Source organism: Pseudorasbora parva, chromosome 15 (assembly GCF_024679245.1).
Source record: "Pseudorasbora parva isolate DD20220531a chromosome 15, ASM2467924v1, whole genome shotgun sequence".
NCBI classification, from domain to species: domain Eukaryota; kingdom Metazoa; phylum Chordata; class Actinopteri; order Cypriniformes; family Gobionidae; genus Pseudorasbora; species Pseudorasbora parva.
In genome coordinates, this window is record NC_090186.1 from 36,012,917 (window position 1) to 36,035,820 (window position 22,904).

The window sequence follows — 22,904 nt, forward strand, 5'->3', positions numbered from 1 at the left end:
TTTAAAACCAAACTTTTTTTAATACTAACAAAGAATCATCTCAACTACTTGTACATGGCTACCATGAATATTTGTACAAAAATGCAGTAAAAATATTGATTAATATATACAGATATGTCTCCTTAGTGTCGGCAGGCAGGACGCACATGTAGATGACAAGAACAACAATGGTCTTGCACGAGTATACACAATACAGATATTGGTTTCCAACATCAGTGACACTAACTCCAGATCAAAGACTTTAAGAACAGAGATATTAATCATGTCTTCAGGAGTACATGAAAAATAAAAGGAAATACAGTTACTGAATGATACTGTGTACAGTCATGTGAATAAGAAAGTGCAATACAGAACAATACAAAAAAAAATCTTAAATTACATGACAGTAAGGAAGGCTGGCAGCATGAGAGACTGCGATAAGATTTTTGTTGATTGTGAGGATATGGGAAGAGCTGATTGGCCAAGCAGGCAATAATGAATTGGAAGGGAAAGTCCAAGGCAGTGGACGGTTGGTATCGGTTTTGTCATATTGCTCTCGTCCCATTCGTTTACACATTTATCGTGTTGACGTGTTCTGATCCCATTCCTCTTATTTTCACAGAAGCGGACCAGAGTGTGCACTGCTAACCTTGTGAGCTCTAAATCAAATAAGGCTTGAGGCTGCGGTAGCATAAGAAAACATCTGTGTCACAATGCAGACGGCAATGTCAAAAGAGAGCAGTAAGTACCCTGTGGGATGGGGTGTATTACTTCTACATTCTATTAGGCTAATGGACACAGACAGACAACTGGCAAACCAACAGCATTTGGACCAAGGAACAATTCAATTCAACAGGAAACAGATCATGAAAGCTGTGGCTACCGCCCTTAACAAGTCGAGAACACCAAACAACAGATGTTTGAGCCTGATAACCTTCTGAAATTTACAACATACTCATACATTAATACTCCAGCGTGGGGTGTCAGTCAAGTATCACAGTAATGACACATCACAGTGTTGTTGATATACTGTCCAGGATGGGTGCCATTTATAGTCTTGGAAGAAATAATAACCTTTATACCATAGCTAACTCGTGCTTTTTTGTGGTGTTTGCTGACTACTCGGGGTTTGCCTTCATGATTCAAATCTGCGGATATGGTTTGTGCATGCCTTCATGTTATGTACTTTGGATACATAAATAAGTTTTATTTATTTTTTTCCGTTAAATAATCTGCAAATGAGTTAAGCACATCAAAAGATAACGATTGAAAAAGAAAGGTCGGCATCACCCTCATAACATTTGCTTTTTGTTAACCACTGTGTAATAGCACTTGGAAGATCTGTCTCAATAGCATCATACATGTTTTCTTTGACATGATTAGAAATGAACGTGAAGTCTCACAAACTACGAGGAAACCTATGGAATTGGCCGACTACATTAAATTTGAGAAACGAGTAACCATGCATATTACAGACTTCAGTAAATGACATCTGATTACCCATTGATGTCATCAAAACTGTAATGGTAGCTAATGGGAAAAAAAAGTTATTTAAGGTTTGCGACTTAAAAAGGGCATTGGGGAGCAAGCACGACAAAAAAAAGGGATGAACAACATTTCAGCTTATTGTTCAGAATAGCTTTGTTTTTCTGTAAGAACACTGTCGGCGAGACATGTAGACAATTATACATAGCGGAAAATAAAAACGTACGTTTTGCTACCAGAACATGCACTGGCCTGAGGGGGAACTATTCTTGCAGTCTGCACTTTTTGCTATGCACAAGTGAACCGTTTGCCATTCTAGGATTATTTGACAGAAATTTGTTAGGCAAGATATATTCTGAAGGGTGCCACATGCAGCGCTGGTGTTTGCCACATTTAGTGGCTAGCATGCCCTTATGAAGAAGTTGTACGTATATTATTAATGGCTTGCTGGGTACATATGGTACATAGTTGCTGTGCAAGAGCTAAGCCAAATGACCAGCTATAAGCCAATAGGCACATCTGACACCATCATGTGCCACAGCCCAGTAGCCAATCGGAGACAGGTGAGAGCAGGGACAGGTACATGCTGCCTCTAACTGGTGATCAGATGACATTACAACAGAGTCAGATTGGGAAAGAGGGATAGAGAGCGGCCATATTTAACACAGAGTATTGCCAACATAAAAAAAAAAAAAATTGTGTGACAGCACACTGAGGATTGTATACATGTGTGTGCTGAACGAGAAACACAGATCAGATCCTCAGACCCTGGTTGTGTTTAACAAGGTTCTGAAGGAGGGTGTCAGGTCCTGTGAAGGAGATGGTGGAGGGGTCAAATCCTCCTGACTCTGTATGGAGCTTTAGAGTTCAGTGTGAGACTGGCAGGTCTGGGCGTCGGGTCTGGATGATTTTTGGTTTAGGGTTGATCTTTGATTCCTCCTCTTCCTCATCCGTATCACTGTCACAGACGTGGACCACCACGCTGGGCGTAGACTCTGTGCCTGCATGTAGCTCAAACTTCTCACCTGTATGTGTAGAAAAGAAGAATCTGTCAGCTTGAGAGTTTCTGAACTAAATATGCTACAGGTAGAGCTGGCTCATACATCGAATACTGCACGTTTATGGGTTCATTATGTTGGCGATTATCGTGAATATCGCAGCGATTGAACTAGATACCAATTCTTTCTTGTTTTGCATTGATGAGAGAGAGAGAGAGATTTAATATTGTGTGTCTTTTAACTTAGGTTTTAGTTTTGCAAATGAAACGCAAGGTAAAGGTACACTTTTTATATACATTTAAATAAACATTTTATGAAATAAGAAATAATAATGTTTTTGTAAAAAAATATGTATACATATGCAAATATTTATGTATAAATATGTACACTACCATTTATTTACTACAGTTCAATTAAAAACAAAATTTAAAATTGTTTTTGATAGAAGTTTTGACTTTTGCTTATATTTAGTTCATATTTGGCCTGACAGAAAGTAACAATAGCGTAAATATAGTAATGTATAAATAATAATATAGATACATATACACATATAACATACAACCATACATTAATTCAGATTAAGAAAAAAGGCAAGCATAGTCACACACATACACACACAGAGAAAAATTATAATAAAATGATGATAATGATAAAATAAAATAAATTAAAAATGAAGATGAAGTTGTCTCCTTAAAATATTGCAGAAAAGGCAATTTAATGCAAAATGTTATGCATTTTTGCATTAAACATTTTTGTAAATGACTGATTGATCAAACTAAAATATATCATATTAAAAATGAAATTGAATACAGATCTTAAATTTTATATTGTCAAAAGGTTTTTGCTACACCAAGCAATATAAGTTTTTTTAATTTATTTATACATACATAAAAATGCTTATGCTGCATCCCATGCAACATCCTGCTATGATCCCTGGCTTCAACCCGTTAAGTAGTAGTTAATGGTAAACAAAACAATCAGCAAATGATAAATGATAACGTTTATGCACTGATAAGTAAAATTTACTAATGTGCGTTTTAAATAACTATTTCTTGCACAAACATTTGCAGTGATGGATGTGCTTTTTTACTTGTTCGTCTGAAAAACACAATGCTAGCTTTGCTATTTTTCCCACTTCAGTCTTCTGAATGGAATGCAGCATTACATCGTTATTTCTCCTGCAACACTAACTATCAGACCTAGAGGCCGCTCTCTCACCAGAGCTCAACGTGAGAAGAGAGGATATTTTAGGCTGGCTGTAACTGCGGTTTGCAAGAGAAAACCAGCAATGATCCATAGCATTAAACATACACAGAATGCATTGGGGAACAGTGTTATATATCCAATGCTGAAAATCCTTGCAACACTATCAGAATGGAGATCTGTTCACTTAGAAATTCAGTCAGAGCAGTCTCATGGAGAGGCATTTTCATCAACACTTCAGGTAATTAAAACTAGAACCGCATACATTCACAAGAGATAAGCAGCTTTTCTACATCTCTCCATCCCTGTTGCATGAGGGCAGGATGAGGGTTAATATTTAAAATGTGTTAGACGAATACACTGTTTGTTTGTAAGAGAGAACCGAATGGGAAGATGAATCAAAGTTTACCACAGTGCCTTTGGGCGGCATGAGTGTGCAGTGCATTGTGGTCACCCAGAGGATCCAACACACTCTAAAGACCCACTTATATTATGCTTTTCTAGAAGTCTCTGGCTTACACTGTCTTTCTATACCCCCTTTTCCTCATGTTTTTATCCTGTGCGCTTGTATTTTATTGCACAAAGCAAACACGCGCATCCAAAGTTTTTAACTTCTCACTGTTTTGACCTAATTCCTCTATCAGTTACGCATCTTATGTTTTATTCATACAAAATGCACTCGTTCAAACAATTCCTCGGCTGTGTTCCTACAAATGTACAATCCCTCTCATTCCTCTTCTCCTGCATAGCCTCCCGAGGGCTCAGCTTCTCTCCGAAACCTGGGCATGACGTCAATGCTGCATACTGACGTCAAGGGTCAGACAGTCGAAGACAGAAAAAGAGCAAGCAATCAAGCTCATTACTGCAGAGATGAAACTTTAAAGTCCTCCTAGACCATTAGAATCCCTACAAGGGGATAAAAACGGAAGGTTGCACGGTGTTTGTGGTAATATTTCTTAGCTGTCCCTCATAAAGCAGGAGGAGCTGCTAAAAATGAGTCTTTATTAAATCAGCAGTGATTTCATTGGCATGCAGAGCACATCTCTCCAGCTCTATCCTTCGTTTCATGGGCGCCACTCATCAAGAGCCGTGTGTGTGTGTATGACAGGCGTGCACCGCTGAAGACCCACCAGCTGAGAAGGAGAGAGTGTGGCCGCGGAAAGGCCAGATGGATTTCGTCTGGTTAGTGTAGGTTCAGTGGGCCGGCACAGGGAAACGGTGCAGGGTATTTTTAGTACATTCTTTGGAAAGAGGGGCAAAACACTTCACTTCCCTTCATCCTTTTAAAGTCCTCCTCTCCCAAAACACAAATGACAATTTCTGCATTCCTTAGCAACCATCCCAAAAATAACCCCCCTCTTCTGATTGAAAAAATGTAACCCTTTATACCGAGAACATCATACAAGCAGGAGCGTACAAGGAAACAGAACCAATCACAGCTGCAGACTGAATAACAGCCAGTGAATGGATAATGACTTGTGTAAATTGCTGTGTATTTGGTGTCAGCCATCTGCCGGTGTGATTGAAAATACCCTCAAATAAATAGTAAAAAGAGAGGAGCCATCCTGTAGAGTACTTTGATCCATTAACATTATACCTGTTATAACCTTTCAGAGTGCTGGTTAGTCCTTCTAGGTTTTTGATCAACAGTGTCAGGGGAAAAGTGCAAAAACTGCACCTTTGGCTTTTCACCAGCCGTGCCAGTACCCTCAGAGACAGACCTTTGAACTCATTTCAAGTTGTATAGATTTTTATGAAATTATTATGATCAAACATGAATTAACATTGAAAATGCACTTCCGTTAGTAAAATGTTTTTAGGCAGTACGTCTGTTATGGGTGATTTTATAATTGCAGGCTCATTTGGTTGTCATGAATCACAAGATGTTACAGGCCATAACCAATTTTCTATTTCTAGTGTCATATAGCTGAAAATCATGTTTTCGAATTAATGTATTTTTTTCAATCGTGCATCATTGTGCAATCATAATATTTGATTTTACTTTTCTTTTGGTAATATTTCATTTATTTTATTTATTCTCCACCATTTTTTTTTTTTTAAAGTCTCAGGAAATTTGTCAGGAAATTATGTAATTTTCCCTCACTGATAAGATCTGAAGCACTGAAAGGTGTGTGTGTGTGCTCTCTCTGAGAAATATTTTAATCTAAAAAGTTTGTATTTTGTATAAAATGTCAAAATTGTTACCACCATATCTAAAGGAAAACAGAATTTATTACTAATCACACAGTGGTTGGTTTAAAAGTCGTTAGACATTTAGGCTAAAAGTTTTTGGCTAAAAAGTTTTAAATGGTCAATTCTGTTACTGTCAAACTCCCTTGCCTAATTTGTCTGTATCAGAGTTGACAAGCAATACTATAAAGATTTTTTGTTGTTGTTTAAAGTAAAAAAAGGACGTAACTTGGGTTTGGCAAGCACTGAATTATATATAATATAAGATATTGGAAATTCTTAAAAACTTTTTAAAATTCAAAATGTATCTTCATTTATAGTTTTTGTCTTATGCTCACCAAGGTTGTATTTATTTAATCAAAAATACTGTTAAACAGAAATATTGTGAATTATTATTACAACTGAAAATAACGGTTTTGAATTATAATATATTTTAAAATGTAATTTATTCCTGAGATGGCAAGGCTGAATTTTCTTACTAGTAACATTATTATTGTTATTATTATTATTTATGTTATCATTATTATAATTTTTGAAAACCTTTATGTTGCTTAATATATTTTTGTGGAACTGAGGACACTTTTTTTTCAGGACTCTTTGATGAATAAACAGTTCAAAAGAACATAATTTATTATGTTACAAAAGATTTCCATTTCAAATAAATGATTTTACTGTGACTTTTGATCAAATTAATGCATCCTCAAAGTATTGCTTTCTTTCTTTAAAAAAAAATCTCTGACCCCAAACTTTGTAATAATACTAAGCAGAATAAATGTTGTAAAACAGTGTTTAGGTGATTGAGGTGAGTTAAGATGTTACACATTTTAATTAAGTAAGCAGAACTATCAAGTTCGTAGTACTCATGCAAGTAAATTATTTCATTTTTTTTTTTAAGTTGAGGAATATTTTACTACTAATTCAGAAAATGCCAACGTGCAAACATTTGTACAAAAATGTTAACATGGTATAGTACCTACTGAATCAGCAATCAACTTTAAACACATCCTCTCAAGCCCAGCAACATGTGCTACTTGTCACAACAACTCTTCTAAATTAGCATAACGAAACATTAATCACTACTAAATCTCCCTTACCATAATTCTTGCACAAAAACATTATATAACACTTAATGCCATGGACAAAGCATGCTGGGAAATAAAAAAATCCCAGCCCAGTTGTAGTCATACTTAAGTTAGTATGGTTCAGTTTACTTGAAGTAAAGAGGGCGTGAACTCAAAAGAAAAAGGAAGTTGTAAATACTCATAAGAGTTTTTAACTGAACTAATACATTTTTAATTACTACTCAAACCAATTAAGTATTTTGAACATTAGGTTTAAAAGTGCATATCTGTTTTTGCATATTTGTGCATATTTGTTGGTACCCTGGCCCTCATTTTGAATAAATTATTGTCCATGACAGTACTCAAAACATTTATGCTAATAAATAGATATATGCCAAATTATGAGCTCTGAATCCAGTGCAAATCTAATGCATAGGCTCTCTGTATGCCTCAGATCAGGTTCATAGGTGTTCCTGTGCTTTGTGAAGCTATAAGAACCCTCTCTGGCCCTGCACACACCACATGCTTGGCTCAGGTCTGTAATCTAAGCGTCCACAGATGCAGCAGGAATATTTCATTAAGTGCTTGTGCTTTCTCAGGGTGAAGCGGCTGGGTATGCGCCTTGTAAACAGAGCAGGGAACAACAAAAGCATTTTGCCTTAATGAGCTGGAGTGTGTGTGTGTGTGTGTGTATTGTTGTACTGTACAATTTCAGTACGGGCCATGTGGAAACACAGTCTCTCAGACACAAACTTGTGTATGGAAACACACGCTTAACAATGGAAAAAGCTTCCTTCCACAACAACCACAATCATTATTGCCATCCGACAGCAGTCTAACACAGTCAAGGTGCCTGGGCTGAATGGGCTGTTTGTTTAGCTTGCCACATGGTTCCACTTGAGTGCTGTTGATTGCTCACTAGTTTGTACCGTCTCCTCTGTTCCCTAATTGCATTCAATTGCTATTAACATGTGCCGGCTTGAAGCCGGAGCTGAAGGCAGCTCATCATGAGCGGACAAGGTCAGAACTAAAAGTTTGAGGCAATGAAACGTCAGAGCACAGCACATCTCAGATTAATTTACGCTGCATCACTGAAGCAGCAAAATAGATCTTAGTCAAGTGGCCTGTTACGTAAAATGAACACTGAATTTAGGACTGGGTCATATATTGAATATTCATGATATATTGTGTCTTTGATTTAAACTTCAGTAGAAAAAAGCCTTGAAACGCACAGCATTATTCAACGTGTTGACCTAATTTTTAGACAAACAGGAAGACGGAGAGGGACATATCACTCCTCCCCCTTTTAAAATGTCCAATAGCGTTTCATTTATATCACAGATCGGCCAGAGCCGGTGCAGGGATTGTGTTCTTCCACAACCAGGAATAGCGCAGTGTCTTGCTATCTTCTTCAGCTTGTTTATTGCTGCTGCTTGCGTGATCCCATGAGTCGGTGGGCGGAGCTACTGAACTTCATGCGCTTATTATTTTGTAGAGGCGGTGTTTCGTCACGCACTGACGTCAGTAGAAGCCAAGGGGGTAATCTAGCACTCGGAAAGCATTCCACCCATAGGGGTGGTCATTGCTAACCAAGCCATCACCTGCTGTTAGCATCCCATTGACTCCCATTCATTTTTGAATCACTTTGACAGTGAATAACTTTACATCTGAGGCGTTTAAAGACTCCATTTGTCCATTGTTTATTTATAAAGAAACATGACAATGCATAAAAGTCCCCATTACCTTGTATCTTACACTATCGCCCCGTAGAAGCTGTTTTTGTAAAAATAGGCTAACGATTGCGTCATAACCAACGCGACTCTGTCGCACAGTTGAGAAATTACCGTATAGACAGGAGGAGACGCTCAGAAACAATCTTTTACTGTCTATGAGGGAGTCGGGGGGACGTGGAAACATAAAGTCAAGGGAAAATGGGGAGAAGCCGATAGTGAGCCAAAAGCAACAGGAGAAAACATTTAAACAACGTGATTCAGATTTCACTTTCCACAACTACTAGAAGACCTACAACTGTCAGACAGGTTGTTTACGTCACATCTACGTCGTCAAGCTCAGTCTGAGCCTGCGCAGTTCGCTCAGCCATCAGGAAGTGAGTGCCTCTGATTGGCCTCATTTTTCCGCCGTTGAAGACAATGGGATAGCTCTGTCCATTTCTTTTACTATCTATGGTAGAAGCACAGGACTGTTTTCTGGGCCTGGTGTCTATAAAAGCTTTTCTTTGACTAACAAGGATGTTTTCAGTTCTGAAATTTACAGGATAATCTTATATTACCATGACCATTTTATATATCAAGAGCTCAAAGGAAAGTTGATTTCTCAATTCACCACCCTTGTATTTTCCCACTGTAACTCTTTTTCCTATCTTCTGTAGTAACAAGGCCTTATTTCACATGGTTCCGTGCTGCTCTCATTTAGACTTATTTGTCAGGCAATTAAGTGGCAATCAATAATAATAATGCACTGTTCTCTAAATTCACACTTAATTGACATTAAACGTAGTAGCTTTAGGACTTAAAGCAGAGGATTAGATGTTAATTGTCAGAAGATGCCAGCTTGATCTCTGGAGTCTGATCTCCCGTCCTGTAATTCAGTTCAGATTGATTTTACACAAACATACATGATGTTTTATCCAGACAATTTATATGACTTCTCTTTCATTTCGTGACAAGTGAATGATGTTTGTGTAGGTATTTAAAGTCAACAATAATTTCTTATAATTTCTTAATAGTGGTGTTTTTGCCATGTACTATAATGTCCTAAAAATCCTTTCCTACTCAGCAAATGAAAGAGGTGGTTTCAATTAGCACAAAATGCCTCACAACCCCAAGCATTTTATCAGCATTGTGCAATAAGCATTGATTAAAAAAATAAGAGGGATCCTTTTTTTAGGATCAGTCTTCACACCCTAAACAATTGTAAGCATTTCTGGTTGGCTGACCTCAGTGTGCTTTAATGTCCCGCTCTGGGATTATGCAACTCTGAATGACTCACTTACACAACCTCCCAGCAGCCACTGAGGGGATATGGCCACTTCATACAAATCTAGCACTGGTGTGTATGTTTATATATATGTGTAATAGTAAGTGTTGTATGTGTCACTGTGATGTAAAACAGTGTGATATGCAAGCTAAGCTGCATTTTTCCATCGAGCATATTGCTGGACGGTGAGCTAAATCAAGGTTTGACTGGTTAGCATAAGCAGTTAGCCCCTGCTTTTTCCATTGACATTGTCATTCAGATATTCAGTAAATATAAATATATGTAAAATCCACAAAATATTTATAGTAGATTTTTATTGGCTAGTCAGTAGACGTAGATCATAGCATACCTTGTGAGATGATCATGCTAAATTTCTGACACTGTCAGAAAACTATCGCAGTCTATATTCGCAAGACCATGACAACAGCTGTCTTTGATCCTCTCAATTTCGACCTAGGACCACCGTTTAGGAGCCACTACCTTCGGCGGTCACTCTAGACAATATGAAATCGGCATGACTTCATCTTTCATCTGGGACAGCCCAAAATCTACAATGTACCGGCATTCTGAGACTCTCATGATCTTATGTGCCATCTGCATATTAGCTTTTCATCTCACAGTGACTCTTAGATATTATATCAGCTGCAATAGCTCATTTGTTTACACATCACATAAATACATTACATAAATAATATAGGTTAAAACATCAGATTTTCATAAACACCCTCCGTAGTTACTTAGAGGAGCCAGACCGAGAGAGAAAGATTTAGAATTCAGCAGGATGTTTTCACAGGATTTTGAAATTGATCCCTTGGGGGTTTGATGGCTGAGAGTCCATAATGCCAAGCCCTGTTGCATAATTCAAATGTTCCTACTCCATAATCCCCAAACGCCTTTTACACTGTCAGCTAAAAATAGACCAAACAAACAGAGGGTGGCATTCAAAATTGACCTGGTTCCATAAATGATATACTGCCAACCGGAGCATTTAGGCCTAGTTTATGAGAACCTTCACATACTCACTCATGTGCTCTACATGCTCTAAAGCTGCTTGATTGCAAAACGAGGCAAGATGGACTGAATGCGCCGAGCAGCTGTTTAGATGAGAACACAAGACGATGATGCTCTTGCCAGGGTGGCAGATGGATTAGCCTGAGTGATATAATACTTACAAATTTAGACACATTATGAGAACCCGCATGGCACTCTTGTGGGTAAAAAAAGTTTCTCAGATGGATTGTTTAGTTTAAAACAGCTATGAAAATGACTGACAGTAACAATGCTGTGTTTTCGGCTTGATTTTTGGAAAGATCCAGTTCTGCAGAAAAAGGCTGATGGATGTAAAGCCATTCTCAGCTGAGGCCTGGGATTGTCTAGTATTACTGGAAATCAGCAGAGAGCATAAATGCGGTCTGCATCGTTTATACAAGGTCATTGACATGAGCCTGCTATTATGGCTTTGATGGAGAGGAAGTATTCATGAGGTAAGAGTCAATGATGGCAGAGCTGGTCGTCCTGCTGATATGGTAAGAGCACAGAAAGCTCTCTTTCTCTTTGGTCTTACTGTCTTAGCAGAATCTTGCTCTTTCTACACTACAACAATTATATTCTTAATGAGTATTTTGTCATGTTGTAGTTAACATATCCTTGAAACAAAATAAATATACTTGAGAATCAACACAGCATATTAATTTTTTGTCTTACTACTGTAGCAGATTAAAATATGGAAAAATCTGCCAGTGCATTGATAAAAAGATACAATCTATGTAAACAAATCATAAAGTTCTCATGTAATGAAAATTATATTAATCATTTTCTAAATGTTAATTTTATTTTGAATTATTTATCCATCCATGCATGTTTTATTTATTTATTTAATTCTTGACCTTGTAAATACTATTTAAAATAATTTTCTCTTTGGTGAAGTATTCTGGACTTTAGTAGACTAAATAATCATTACCATACCCTCTTTTTTTTTTTTTTTTTTTGATAATCCTGAATGTTACTTTATGCAGAGTTATAAGAGTTATGTAGAATTTATTAGGAAAGGATTTTAAGATCAAATTAATTAATCAAAAATCATTAAGAAGCCTTGATGCACCTTACACTTGCCAAAATGATATGTTCTACTTTACAGTAAGCTCTAATTAAATAAGTAAGGAATAATTGATGACGAACCTCAGGTGTACATTATTTTCGAATAATTCAGTAGACCGGAGTCAATTATTCCGCTTATGCTATGTTTAGTTACCACACCTCGACATTGGTCAGATCTTCAGATGTTGTATTTCACGACATTTGTCAGGTTTTGTGTAGGAATAATTTCTTACGCATCTAATCCCAAAACTCCGTTGCTAATTCCAAAACGTAATTTTAGAGTTAGTAACGGAAGCTTGAGCCAATGACAGACTCTCAACAGTGTCTCTACTAATAGCAAAACTGTACGTTTATCTGCTTCAAGAACAGCACTATTATTTAACATGTTTTTGTGCGAGTGTGTGGTTCTTTTGCTTTTGTAAATTGTAAGGACATTTGAAAAATAATTTGGTGAAGTAATATGGAACTAGCCTGACAAGCCAGACCCACATCAAGATGAAGTTGGGTCTGGAAACACACCATTAAAAGGGCTCAAGGGGGGGAGGAGATAAACGGTTGTCTGTCAAAGTCCCTCTGCACAATAGGATAGTGCTACAACCAATCAGAACAATGAAGAAGGTGAAGCGGAGCTAGTTGACAGATTAAACCCATAGTATAACATTAGTTAATCCATTAGGTTTCATGAGCTTACAATAGCAATATTTTACAATATTAAGCAATAATTATATTTACATTAATCAAGAGTAATGTTAATTTATAAATACCTCTATATTGTTCCTTGTTAATTCATGTTTATGCAAAACATGAATGTTCACTTAAAATGTTGATTCATTCATATTTATTATTGAAACATAGAGAACCTTATTGTAAAGTCTTTCCTGTATTTGTTGGTTTATCTGACAATACCATGATGGTCATTTCATACCATAGTACCACCACAGTGTTTTTATAAGGGTAGACAAATGGAAAGACAAGGACAAAGAGGATTTAGAGAGGAAGAACTGTCTTCATCTGTAATTTAATACATGATGCTATAAAAAACACAGAAAATTCATGGTAGCTCGTTAATTGGGAACTGGAGATACACAGAAACAGGAAAGAGACACTGAAAAGGTCACCCAGAGCTGCTTCTTAATGTGCTTATTTACTCTGAGATGGCTGAGCTGTTCCTAGGAGAGCCAGGGCAACTCACAAGCCCACTGTATGTAAGTGTGTGTGGTCCATACCAAACATAACCCCCTGTCTGCACTGTCAAACACCCAGATAAACAGAAGCATCTATACTGCAGCTTTAATCAAAACACATTACAGCTCCACAAGGACTGACTACAGTAGCCGCTTATCAGGGCACAGTGGGATTCACGCACACACATACACACCCTTGAAGGTCGGCTGAAGAAGACCGCGCATTGATTAGAAGCAGGATGGTGGATGTACAGTAATCACCTTCACTGCAGTGAAGAGGACAATTTAAGAAAACTGCTAACCGAGCGAGTAATGGATGGGCTTGATTTGAGAGGATAAAGATTTGTAGTATACTCTGTGATATCTCAGCACGCACAGCTGAACTTACAGAGTTCAGGTGTAGACCTTTCATGCTAGCGCATGATGAACAGAGATAATGACGCCACGAGACAAAGATTGAGAGAGAATACTGGCGAGTTGCGACTGACCTGGGCCAAGCTTGGCAACTGCATACAGCAGGTCGTAGTTAATAACCGGTGTGGTCTCGTCAATCTGTTGCCAGCCGACTGGAGGTGAGCCAGGAGGGGAGATGAGGAACTGTTTCGAAGGCTGGGGAGGAGCCAGGTGCAAATTGTCTCCTTCGGATGCTGGGTTCTGCACCTGAGAGCCAGATAGTGTGTTAGTCCAGTCAGGATGCCGTCGAACAAAGACTTGATGGTGAGATCTAACCAGATTCCTAATGGTTCCTTAAGTGGCCATTAGCAAATATCTGCTACAATCTTTGAAATCTAAGGACTGTGTTTTTGAACATCCTGCACAATCAATCCATCCAACTGTCCATCCATCTAACCGTTTGTTTATCTGTCCATCCATCTAACCGTTTGTTTATCCATCCGTTATCAATCTATCTGTCTATCTAATCATCCGTCTGTCTGTGTGTCATCTTCTTTCCATCATCCATCCGTCTGTCTATCTATCTTTTATCCATCATCCATCCGTCTGTCTATCTAATCATCCATCTGTCTGTCTATCTATCTTCCATCCATCCATCCATCATCTATCAGTCTGTCTGTCTGTCTGTCTATCTATCTATCTATCTTCCATCCATTCGTCCGTCCATCTATCCATCCATCCACCTGTCTGTCTGTCCGTCCGTCTGTCAGTTGATTGTTCTGTTGTTTTATTGTACTATTTATCATTCTTTCTATCAAAACTTTTTTTTAATGTTCAGATATGGCATTGTAAAAATGTGTTTTGTCTTTTGGTAATGTGATTCTTTTTGGTGCCACTACTGGCAGAGAAACTACATAGAAATATAGTTTCTTCAGTCAGCTCAGACTTCGGCAGAAACATGATATCACTTGGCAAATGCTTAGTTTGTCTTTTAACCTGTTGTGTTAGATGTCACTATCACTTCTCACCTGGGCAAAGTAGAGTTTGAGTTTCTTTCCTCTGAAAGGTGTCTCGTGCAGCTCTATTCTAGCGCTGGCTGCTGCTTTGGGGTTACTGAAATTGATCCGTACACGTCGGAAGCTCTTAAACTGCTGGAATGTCACACCCTCATCATACGCAAGGAAGAGCGCCTCAAACATTTCCTGAAAGACAAAAAAATAAACAAGGTATAAACAAGAAATGAATATTTCAATTCCGTCCACTGGCAAATGTCAAAACATAAATAATTCATGTCTTCACGAAGAACCGAAAGTTGAGCAGGAATGCTTTTTTTATGTGCCAGAAACAAGCAAGAGCTATTCAACCAATATCAATCTTATCACGACCACAAGAGAACGATGCAATATTATATCAGCTTATCACTGACACGATGAACGTCATTGTATTTTTTATGAGACAGAGCAGTTTTTGGACTAGGCGCGCCTCACAGGACATCCAATTAGCTCATGCAGAATTGGACCCTGTTGCAGAGACAGACTGGCTGAATCTGTTATGACACTTTATATTCATTTCCTGGACAGGAGAGGAACTGATGAAAGCAATTCTATCTGCAGCTTGTCTTTCATGTCTCTCAGTTCAGTAATCAGTCCTGCTGGGCCTGAGTAACCTTCAGCACTCTCAGCCTAATGTGTTAAAGAGAGGATTTCCCCCAGATCAAATGTATTCTAACCTTCACTATGAGCACTTAAAGGGATAGTTCACCCCAAAATGAAAGTTTCCATTATTTATTCGACCTCATGTTGATTCAAACCTGCTTGACTTCCCATTTTTTAACAGACTACACCTTTAAAACTGTATGCGTATTGTTGTTATGATATAATGGTTATTATTTACCATTTGGTTTAGAAGACTGAATTTGTAACAAAAATAATGTTTTAAAGCATGTTACACAAACTCTCCAGATTTAACAAATTACTTATGAACTGGGTTAGTAAAAAGTATTTTAACAAAAGCTTTAATGCTATGAAACTTATATAGAGTAGCATCTAAAACAGAATTCCTGGAATAGAAACACCATAGACCGATTAGTATTTTCCAGAAGAACGCCATCAAATGTGTGTAGGCCATCACATTCCTGATTTGATTGTTCAGCTTAGTGAGGTATTTAATTGCATTATTTTCAGAGACCTGTTAAAATGGTTAATGTCTCAGAGTTGGGTTTGCTTTGCCTTTTAAAGGCATTGCACATAAGCACTTAGAAGTGAGGCTAATGTGTAGACCAAAAATAGGTATTCAACATGAAACCCTCAAATATGCCCTTCAAAATCAGCCAACCGCTGGTGAAACACTTCAGTGCGATGACAAACAGTAATCTAAAATGTAAAACAGTTATACCTAACATGGGAAAGTAGATATAAATTAATATAATTTGAGACCCAAGAGGCATGCTTGCTTTGTATCAAAAAGGTATTTCAGGTAGAGATTGTGAAATCATTATTACATAAACTGTGGATATGATATGATGTAGAAGTTAGCGATTGTACAATTTAAGGTTTGTAACCAGAAAGCGCCTGGTTTGATCCGCATATTGTGTCGTTGAAGGTTGTCCAAATTTAAGGGTCTCATACTACCTGCAGGACAAATCATACAACCGTGAATAGTTTATTCTTAAAACCCTGCATTCAAATCAAATAGTTTTTCTTTCATGCAGCTGATACATATATTTTTATTCTCGTTTTGTTGTGGCCTAAAGCACAAAGGCAATTCCATAGCAAGAATGCATGCTAATATCAGAAAAATGTTCGCAAAACTTGATCAGCGATGCACAGACGGATGTCACATTGTATAAACACTACATTCAAATGTTTTTGACAATGGTTCATGTGACACCGAAGACTGGAGTAATACTATACATTCAGTATTACTTTCACAGGAAGAAATTACATTTAAATGTATTTTGTGGAATTTGTATGTATTTATAACCTCACCAACATTTGTTGTAAAGTAGCTTTGCAGCTAGTCTCAGACAACGTGAGTTTGCTTTAAGGGTTGTTCTGTGATGAGTGTGCAATTGGTTGCTTTTGATAAAACGTCTTCTCAATGACTGTTTACTATCAGTCACTAGAGATTCGGCTCAATTCTTTCCAACACATGTCACTAAACACGTCACTTTAAGTATCAGGAAATTGTGAATGTGTTCTATAAAAATGTCCAGAGACAGAGGAAGATGAAAGATTAGAGCTGCTCGCTGGTATACACTCCTGTAGAAACAGATGGATGGCTGAGCCAGTTCTTTTTCCACAGCGTCAATTCGCCAAACACCTTGTATCCTGTCACAATCTGTGAGAAAACTCCAGCATATTCCTTCATCTTAGTGCCAAAAGTGAACATCCCCAGAGATGACAGCTGTGGATGTGTCGTGTCCACCGTGTGTCAGGATGTGAGGTGTGTATCAACAGTGACAGCTGGGCCGATTCTGAATGACTCAGCAATGACAGGTGACACCAGATGAGTCCATCAGAGAGTTGCAATGATGGTATGTGCACATTTTCTATATTCCAGGTTTCTTACTCAGCACTTCCCTGAAGTTTTGCAAGATGTCAGATGTATCCAGAGCTTATTATGTAACAAGAACTTAATGGTTTTTGAAATGCAGATCAAAGCACATTCATCTGATCCAGTGCACCTTGAAAAATGAGGCAATTTACTAATGTCACAGCACTGCTGGTCACCAGCATATGTTTTATTGTGGGCGCTGGTGTCCCCCTATCAGGCATCTTAACTAGCTCAATTAGCCTTCCTTGGTCAACCAGCTTCATGCTGGTCTTTTTAGAAAGACAGTCAGACATTTCCCAAGTTTTGTAATGAGAAATGACTTTGCATATACACAGACCGGGCATAACATTATGAATAACATTGATTGTCCCTTTGTCATGGCCCCTGTTAGCGGATGGGATATATTAGGCAGCAAGTGAACATTTTGTCCTCAAAGTTGATGTGTTAGAAGCAGGAAAAATGGGCAAGCGAAAGGATTTGAAAGAGTTTGACAAGATCCAAATTGTGATGGCTAGACGACTGGGTCCTCTGACCCACTGGATCCATCTCCAAAACTGCAGCTCTTGTGGGGTGTTCCCGGTCTGCAGTGGTCAGTATCGATCAAAAGTGGTCCAAGGAAGGAACAGTGGTGAACAGGGACAGGGTCATGGGTGGCCAAGGCTCAATGATGCACGAGGGGACCGAAGGCTGGCGTGTGGTCCGATCAAACAGATGAGTTACTGTACCTCAAATTGCTCAAGAAGTCAATGCTGGGTCTAAAGGTGAGGTGTCAGAATACACAATGCATTGCAATTTGTTGCATATGGGGGTGCATAGCTACAGACCAGTCAAGGCCAATGCTGACCCCTGTCCACTGCCGAAAGTGCCAACAGTGGGCATGCGACGTGAGCATCATAACTGGACCACGGAGCAATAAAAGAATGTGGCCTGGTCTGATGAATCGTGCTTTTTTTTTACATGATGTGGATGGCCGAGTGTGTGTACGTTGCTTACCTGGGGAACACATGGCACCAGAACGGGAAGAAGGCAAGCTGGTGAAGGCAGTGAGATGCATTGGGCAATGTTCTGCTGGGAAACCTTGGGTCCTGTCATTTATGTAGATGTTTCTTTGACACATTCCACCTACCTAAGCATTCTTGCAGACCATGCACACCCTTTCATGGAAAAAGTATTCCCTGGTGGCTGTGGTCCCTTTCAGAAGGATAATGTGCCCTGCCACAAAGCAAAACATGGTTCAGGAATGGTTTAAGGAGCACAACAACAAGTTTGAGGTGTTGACTGGGCATCCAAATTCCCCAGATCTCAATCCAATTGAGCATCAACTTACAGGACCTAAAAGGATCTGCTGATATCTTAGAATACCACAGCACACCTTCAGGGGTCTAGTGGAGTCCATGTCTTGATGGGTCAGGGCTGTTTTGCCCGCAAAAGGAGGACCAACATAATACTGGGTCATAATGTTATGCTCGATCGGTGTATCTTTCTGTATGGGTTGATTTTTGAGTGGCATAATGTACCGTAAAGGACATCCAGGTTTGTTCACAATTCAGACCAGGTTTATTTCTTCAAGTATCCTCTGGTAAAACATTAAAATACGCCCAATATAATATAACAGCAAATTTCAGAAAACAGATATTCATGTCTATAGCACAAACAGGCCAGGATGATTTACAAGCCAAATGTAACACTTAGGGTTGCTCAAATCAATAACCCCAAGCATGAGCAATAATAGTAGTGATTATTATATTATTAACAAAAATATAATTAGCAAAAATATACAACATCTTGCCATCACATCCATGGAATGCATTTAGAAAATATACAAAGTAATAAAATAGACTTAATGGAGATATAGCAGAAGTTAAGTATGACTGTACTTTTTACAATGTGTGTTTTTACAACATGGTGTTATGTTTCTTTTTGAGAGCCTTTGGCAGATATTTCAAAGCAAATTATTTGTAGTGGAAATACATGACATTCCTTTACAAATATGGACATTGAGATGAAGGAAGGAGGATGTAGGTTTATTTGCCACTGGCTTTCTAAAAATATTACTTCATTTTATTGTAAAAGGGTCTTTGGAATGATACCTTTAAAAGGTTTCAAACACCAGAACTTTGGCCGCATATACGTTTTTCCATTGTCAGTAATTAAACACGCATACGTCCGACTAATTATCGAATTATTAATTGCATACTGAAGAAATTGTTTTATGACTGCAAATGGATTATTTGTGCACATAAAACATGTCATTGTTGCATTTCTTTATGAAGCTGTTGCTGCATCATCTAGGTTTCTTACGAAACAAGATCCAATATTTAACATTAAACTGGTTGGTTGGTTGCAGGTAAAGTTGGCTAGTCATGAAAGTGCAGAGAAAGACAGCAGACTGGCAGAAACATCTCAGATTCTCCATAGAAAATATCAGTGGTACTTTGTCTCCACTGAGAGCTGTGTACGTTTTGACAGAATTGAGAGAAGTCTGTGTATTTTTGTGCTTTTGGTTTCATCATTGGCACAGACTTGACATCCCTCTCCTTTTCCCACTATATATTTTATTGAATCCATTTTTTAATTCCGAGGAGCCTATTAAGACATTAGCACATTGACAGGTCGGCTCTTCATTTATCACCACCTTGAAACTCATTTAAAAACAGCAACAGCAGTTGGCTTTAAGTGCCCTCATTAAAGGTGGTGGAAATGAACAGATACATTTGGTACTTGCTGATATACTGTCATTACAATCAGACAATGTTGCCAAGAAGCTCTGACTATAATATGTCTTTTAGCATTTTATGACACTGAGGACACTTTTTAACCAACTTGATGTCTTAAGCCTAATTCGTACAGTAATTATTTCTCATTTGGACGTCTGTAAAAATACATTTGCATTCCACCTCAGTGATAAAACGTGCATTCGGATGTTGATTTATTCACGGTGGAGAAGTACATTTTGTGATCCTACGGACCCGGGAATGCTGCTGACGTGGTCAGTCGCATGTTTGTCTGCTGTAAATAAAATATTATATGCTTGGAATAATAAGAAAACATTTATATTTGATTTAACAGAAAACAATATCCTAATTATTATTTAAATTGGTTTTAAAAATAGGAAGATATAGTTCAAATGTTTTTTGTCTTATATTTTATTTTTTTAAAATGTGGGAATGAGTGGAAATAAAATTAATTCAGCCCCTTTTTTACATGAGGTAAACATAATCCTGCTTGGTTATTTTAGCGTATATAATTGCTTCCGTAATAATTTCCCGTTTCAAATGTATGTGCTTTTCTTCTCTTTCTGTTTTGAGTGGTGATGAAATATTGTTCTTGTAAATAATACTTTCCTGCATTTCAGTAATAAAAATGTATATCTTTAAAATGCATTCCAATCACCACAGAGCACAACCGTACGGTGCTCCGCAGTGGTCAAAAAGAATAAAACAGTGAATTTTGAAGTGATCACTCAAAAGATGTAAATTCAGACAGCAATTACCACATGACCCTAGCCTGACAAGCTAGACCCACATCAAGATGTTTGGTCTGGAAACTCACCATAGACAGGGCTCAATCCGAGGGGCGGGATAAACGGTTGTCTTTCAAACTCCCTCTGCACGCGATAGGATAGCGCTACAACCAACCAGAGCAACGACGGTGAAACGGAGCTCGTTAAATATTCGCCGTATCCGGTCGGCAAAACTCAGAACACATCTTCCCTTTTTAAGAATGACTTCAGTGCCGTTCTTTGTTCTTTTCTCAGAGAAAAGCTTAACTCCAAGTCTTCCAGAGTCGCGCTCAAAGCTGATTCGAAAGACCGCCGTTCGCCAGTTTCTGTGTTTACTAGAAGCACGCAAACGCAACTCGGCCATCGTCATTATGGCCCCGACCACCGATCTATACACGATGTGATTGGCCTGACAAGAGTTTGGCGTTTACAGCTCAGAAGGGTATTGATAGTTGCTAGATGACACTCGCAGGCAGATTAGATTTGCTGCCGCTAGGGTGCGTCTAGATTTCTAGGCTAATGACCCTGGGGTTTGTCAAAAATTCGGCCGGGATTTTTACGCGGGTGGTGGGAGAAAAACACTGACATTCTGGATTAGGAGGGCAATAAAATCACTGACTAGCCCAGCTGAGAAACAATTACCGACCGAAATGGGCTTTAAAAACATGCATTTCTCAACCTTTTAATGTGTAAAGTTTTGTGACATTAGTACAAAAATACATTTCATTAAATTCAAACAAAACTAAGTGACATATTTTCAAACTTTCTATTGGCACACAAAAGTATAACATTAAATGTACTGTACATACTGTACTACCAGATCACAGCCTGGTTTAGCTTGTAAAAGATGGTGTCTGCTCTGACTGAAGTACTATTATGATACTGATACTAATTTATCAGTATCAGTTGATATTGATGCCATATGACCTGTGCTGTTATATGATGTTCCGTTCTTTAGAGAGATTGTTCACCCCAAAATGAACATTCGGTCATCATTTACTCACCTTCATGTCATTCCATGAAGGTGAGCTTATGCATGACTTTCTTCTGTGGGACACAAAAGATGATATTTTGAAGACTTTTTTTTGTCCATACAGTCAGTGGAAGTCAATGGGGTTCAATTTCTTCAAAACATCTTCTTTCAAGTCATTGTTTTGAATGATAAGGCATAATTGAAATAATGACATAATTACATTTTTTTTGGATGAATTTTGCCTTTAAAAATAAACAATTAATTTAATAAACATGCTAAATGTAGTTTTTAGCAAAATGTATCATGAATATCCATTTTTCCATACCGTACACAATGTTGTGATGCCTAAATTAACTTGTTGCATACGATTGATTTTAGTGTTTACCATCATCTGTAATTTTATTGGAACGCTTTCAGAAAGATTAGTTGATTATTTACTGAAGGTCAAAATAAATGAGAAGCGTCGTTTAGTACATTGCAATCACAAACAGGTAGGACGCATGAGATTCATTAAAAACAGATCATTTGCTATGAAGGTTGTCTGAAAAAACGGACTTTGATTTGTTTGATTCGGAACAATTTTACCTGACCTTCTCAAGAACATGTCCATTTTAGGTGAGATTGGAGCGTTAAAGGACTAATCAGACTGAATTATATTAGAAAGAGAGGGAAAATAATTTGTTTTGGAAGCAGCCAAGCAGCCATGTTAGTTTATAAACAGTCTGTAGAGACCGCTGTATGATCTCAACCCACTAAAGCATGAAATTACTGCGCATAGTGCGCAATGACACACTCCGTTACCAGCATTTTGCTTGACAGATAAAAAGTCCATCAAGGATAAGAGAGATGCTAAAAATAACACACATTAGCTCAGTGACACCTCACTTAACTTCACATAGATAGTTGCTTTCCTGCCAAGACAAACCAATGCGAGTACAAACTGCGTCAGATGACAATATTAAAATGTAAACAGCAGATATGACTGGAGACTCCATTACAATGGAATGATTGGCCTTACATCAAGGAGAAAAAAAACAAGGTGCTATGCTTTTCCACTCCTCTTTGAGGATAGTGTGGTAAGCATGTGGGCATTTAAGAAATTACAGCTGTTCCTCGGCCAAACCGTGTGTTTACTGTTCACAGTGTGGCTTGAAAACATTCTTAATAGGGGGTGGAAGAGGGGAAAACGCAAACTGAGCCTAACCTTAACATTAATCCTGAAATGAATGTCAAGTTTAACAGTCCCCTGCTTTTAATCAAGACCAGATCCTCTCCTTGCTGGGAGAT

The 22,904-nt window shown here is 38.1% G+C and overlaps 1 protein-coding gene across 2 annotated transcripts in view; it reads right to left on the reverse strand.

Moving 5' to 3' along the window:
• Positions 1–22,904, reverse strand: part of rcan2 (regulator of calcineurin 2) — an 86,140-nt gene continuing 63,236 nt past the window's right edge. For both annotated transcript variants that reach the window (XM_067417926.1, XM_067417925.1), the window contains 3 exons: positions 14,616–14,789; positions 13,683–13,854; positions 1–2,489 (listed from right to left, as the gene is read on the reverse strand). In XM_067417926.1, the coding sequence (XP_067274027.1) occupies positions 2,332–2,489; positions 13,683–13,854; positions 14,616–14,789 (504 nt within the window). In that variant the 3' untranslated portion in view covers positions 1–2,331. The remainder of the gene's footprint in view (positions 2,490–13,682; positions 13,855–14,615; positions 14,790–22,904) is intronic.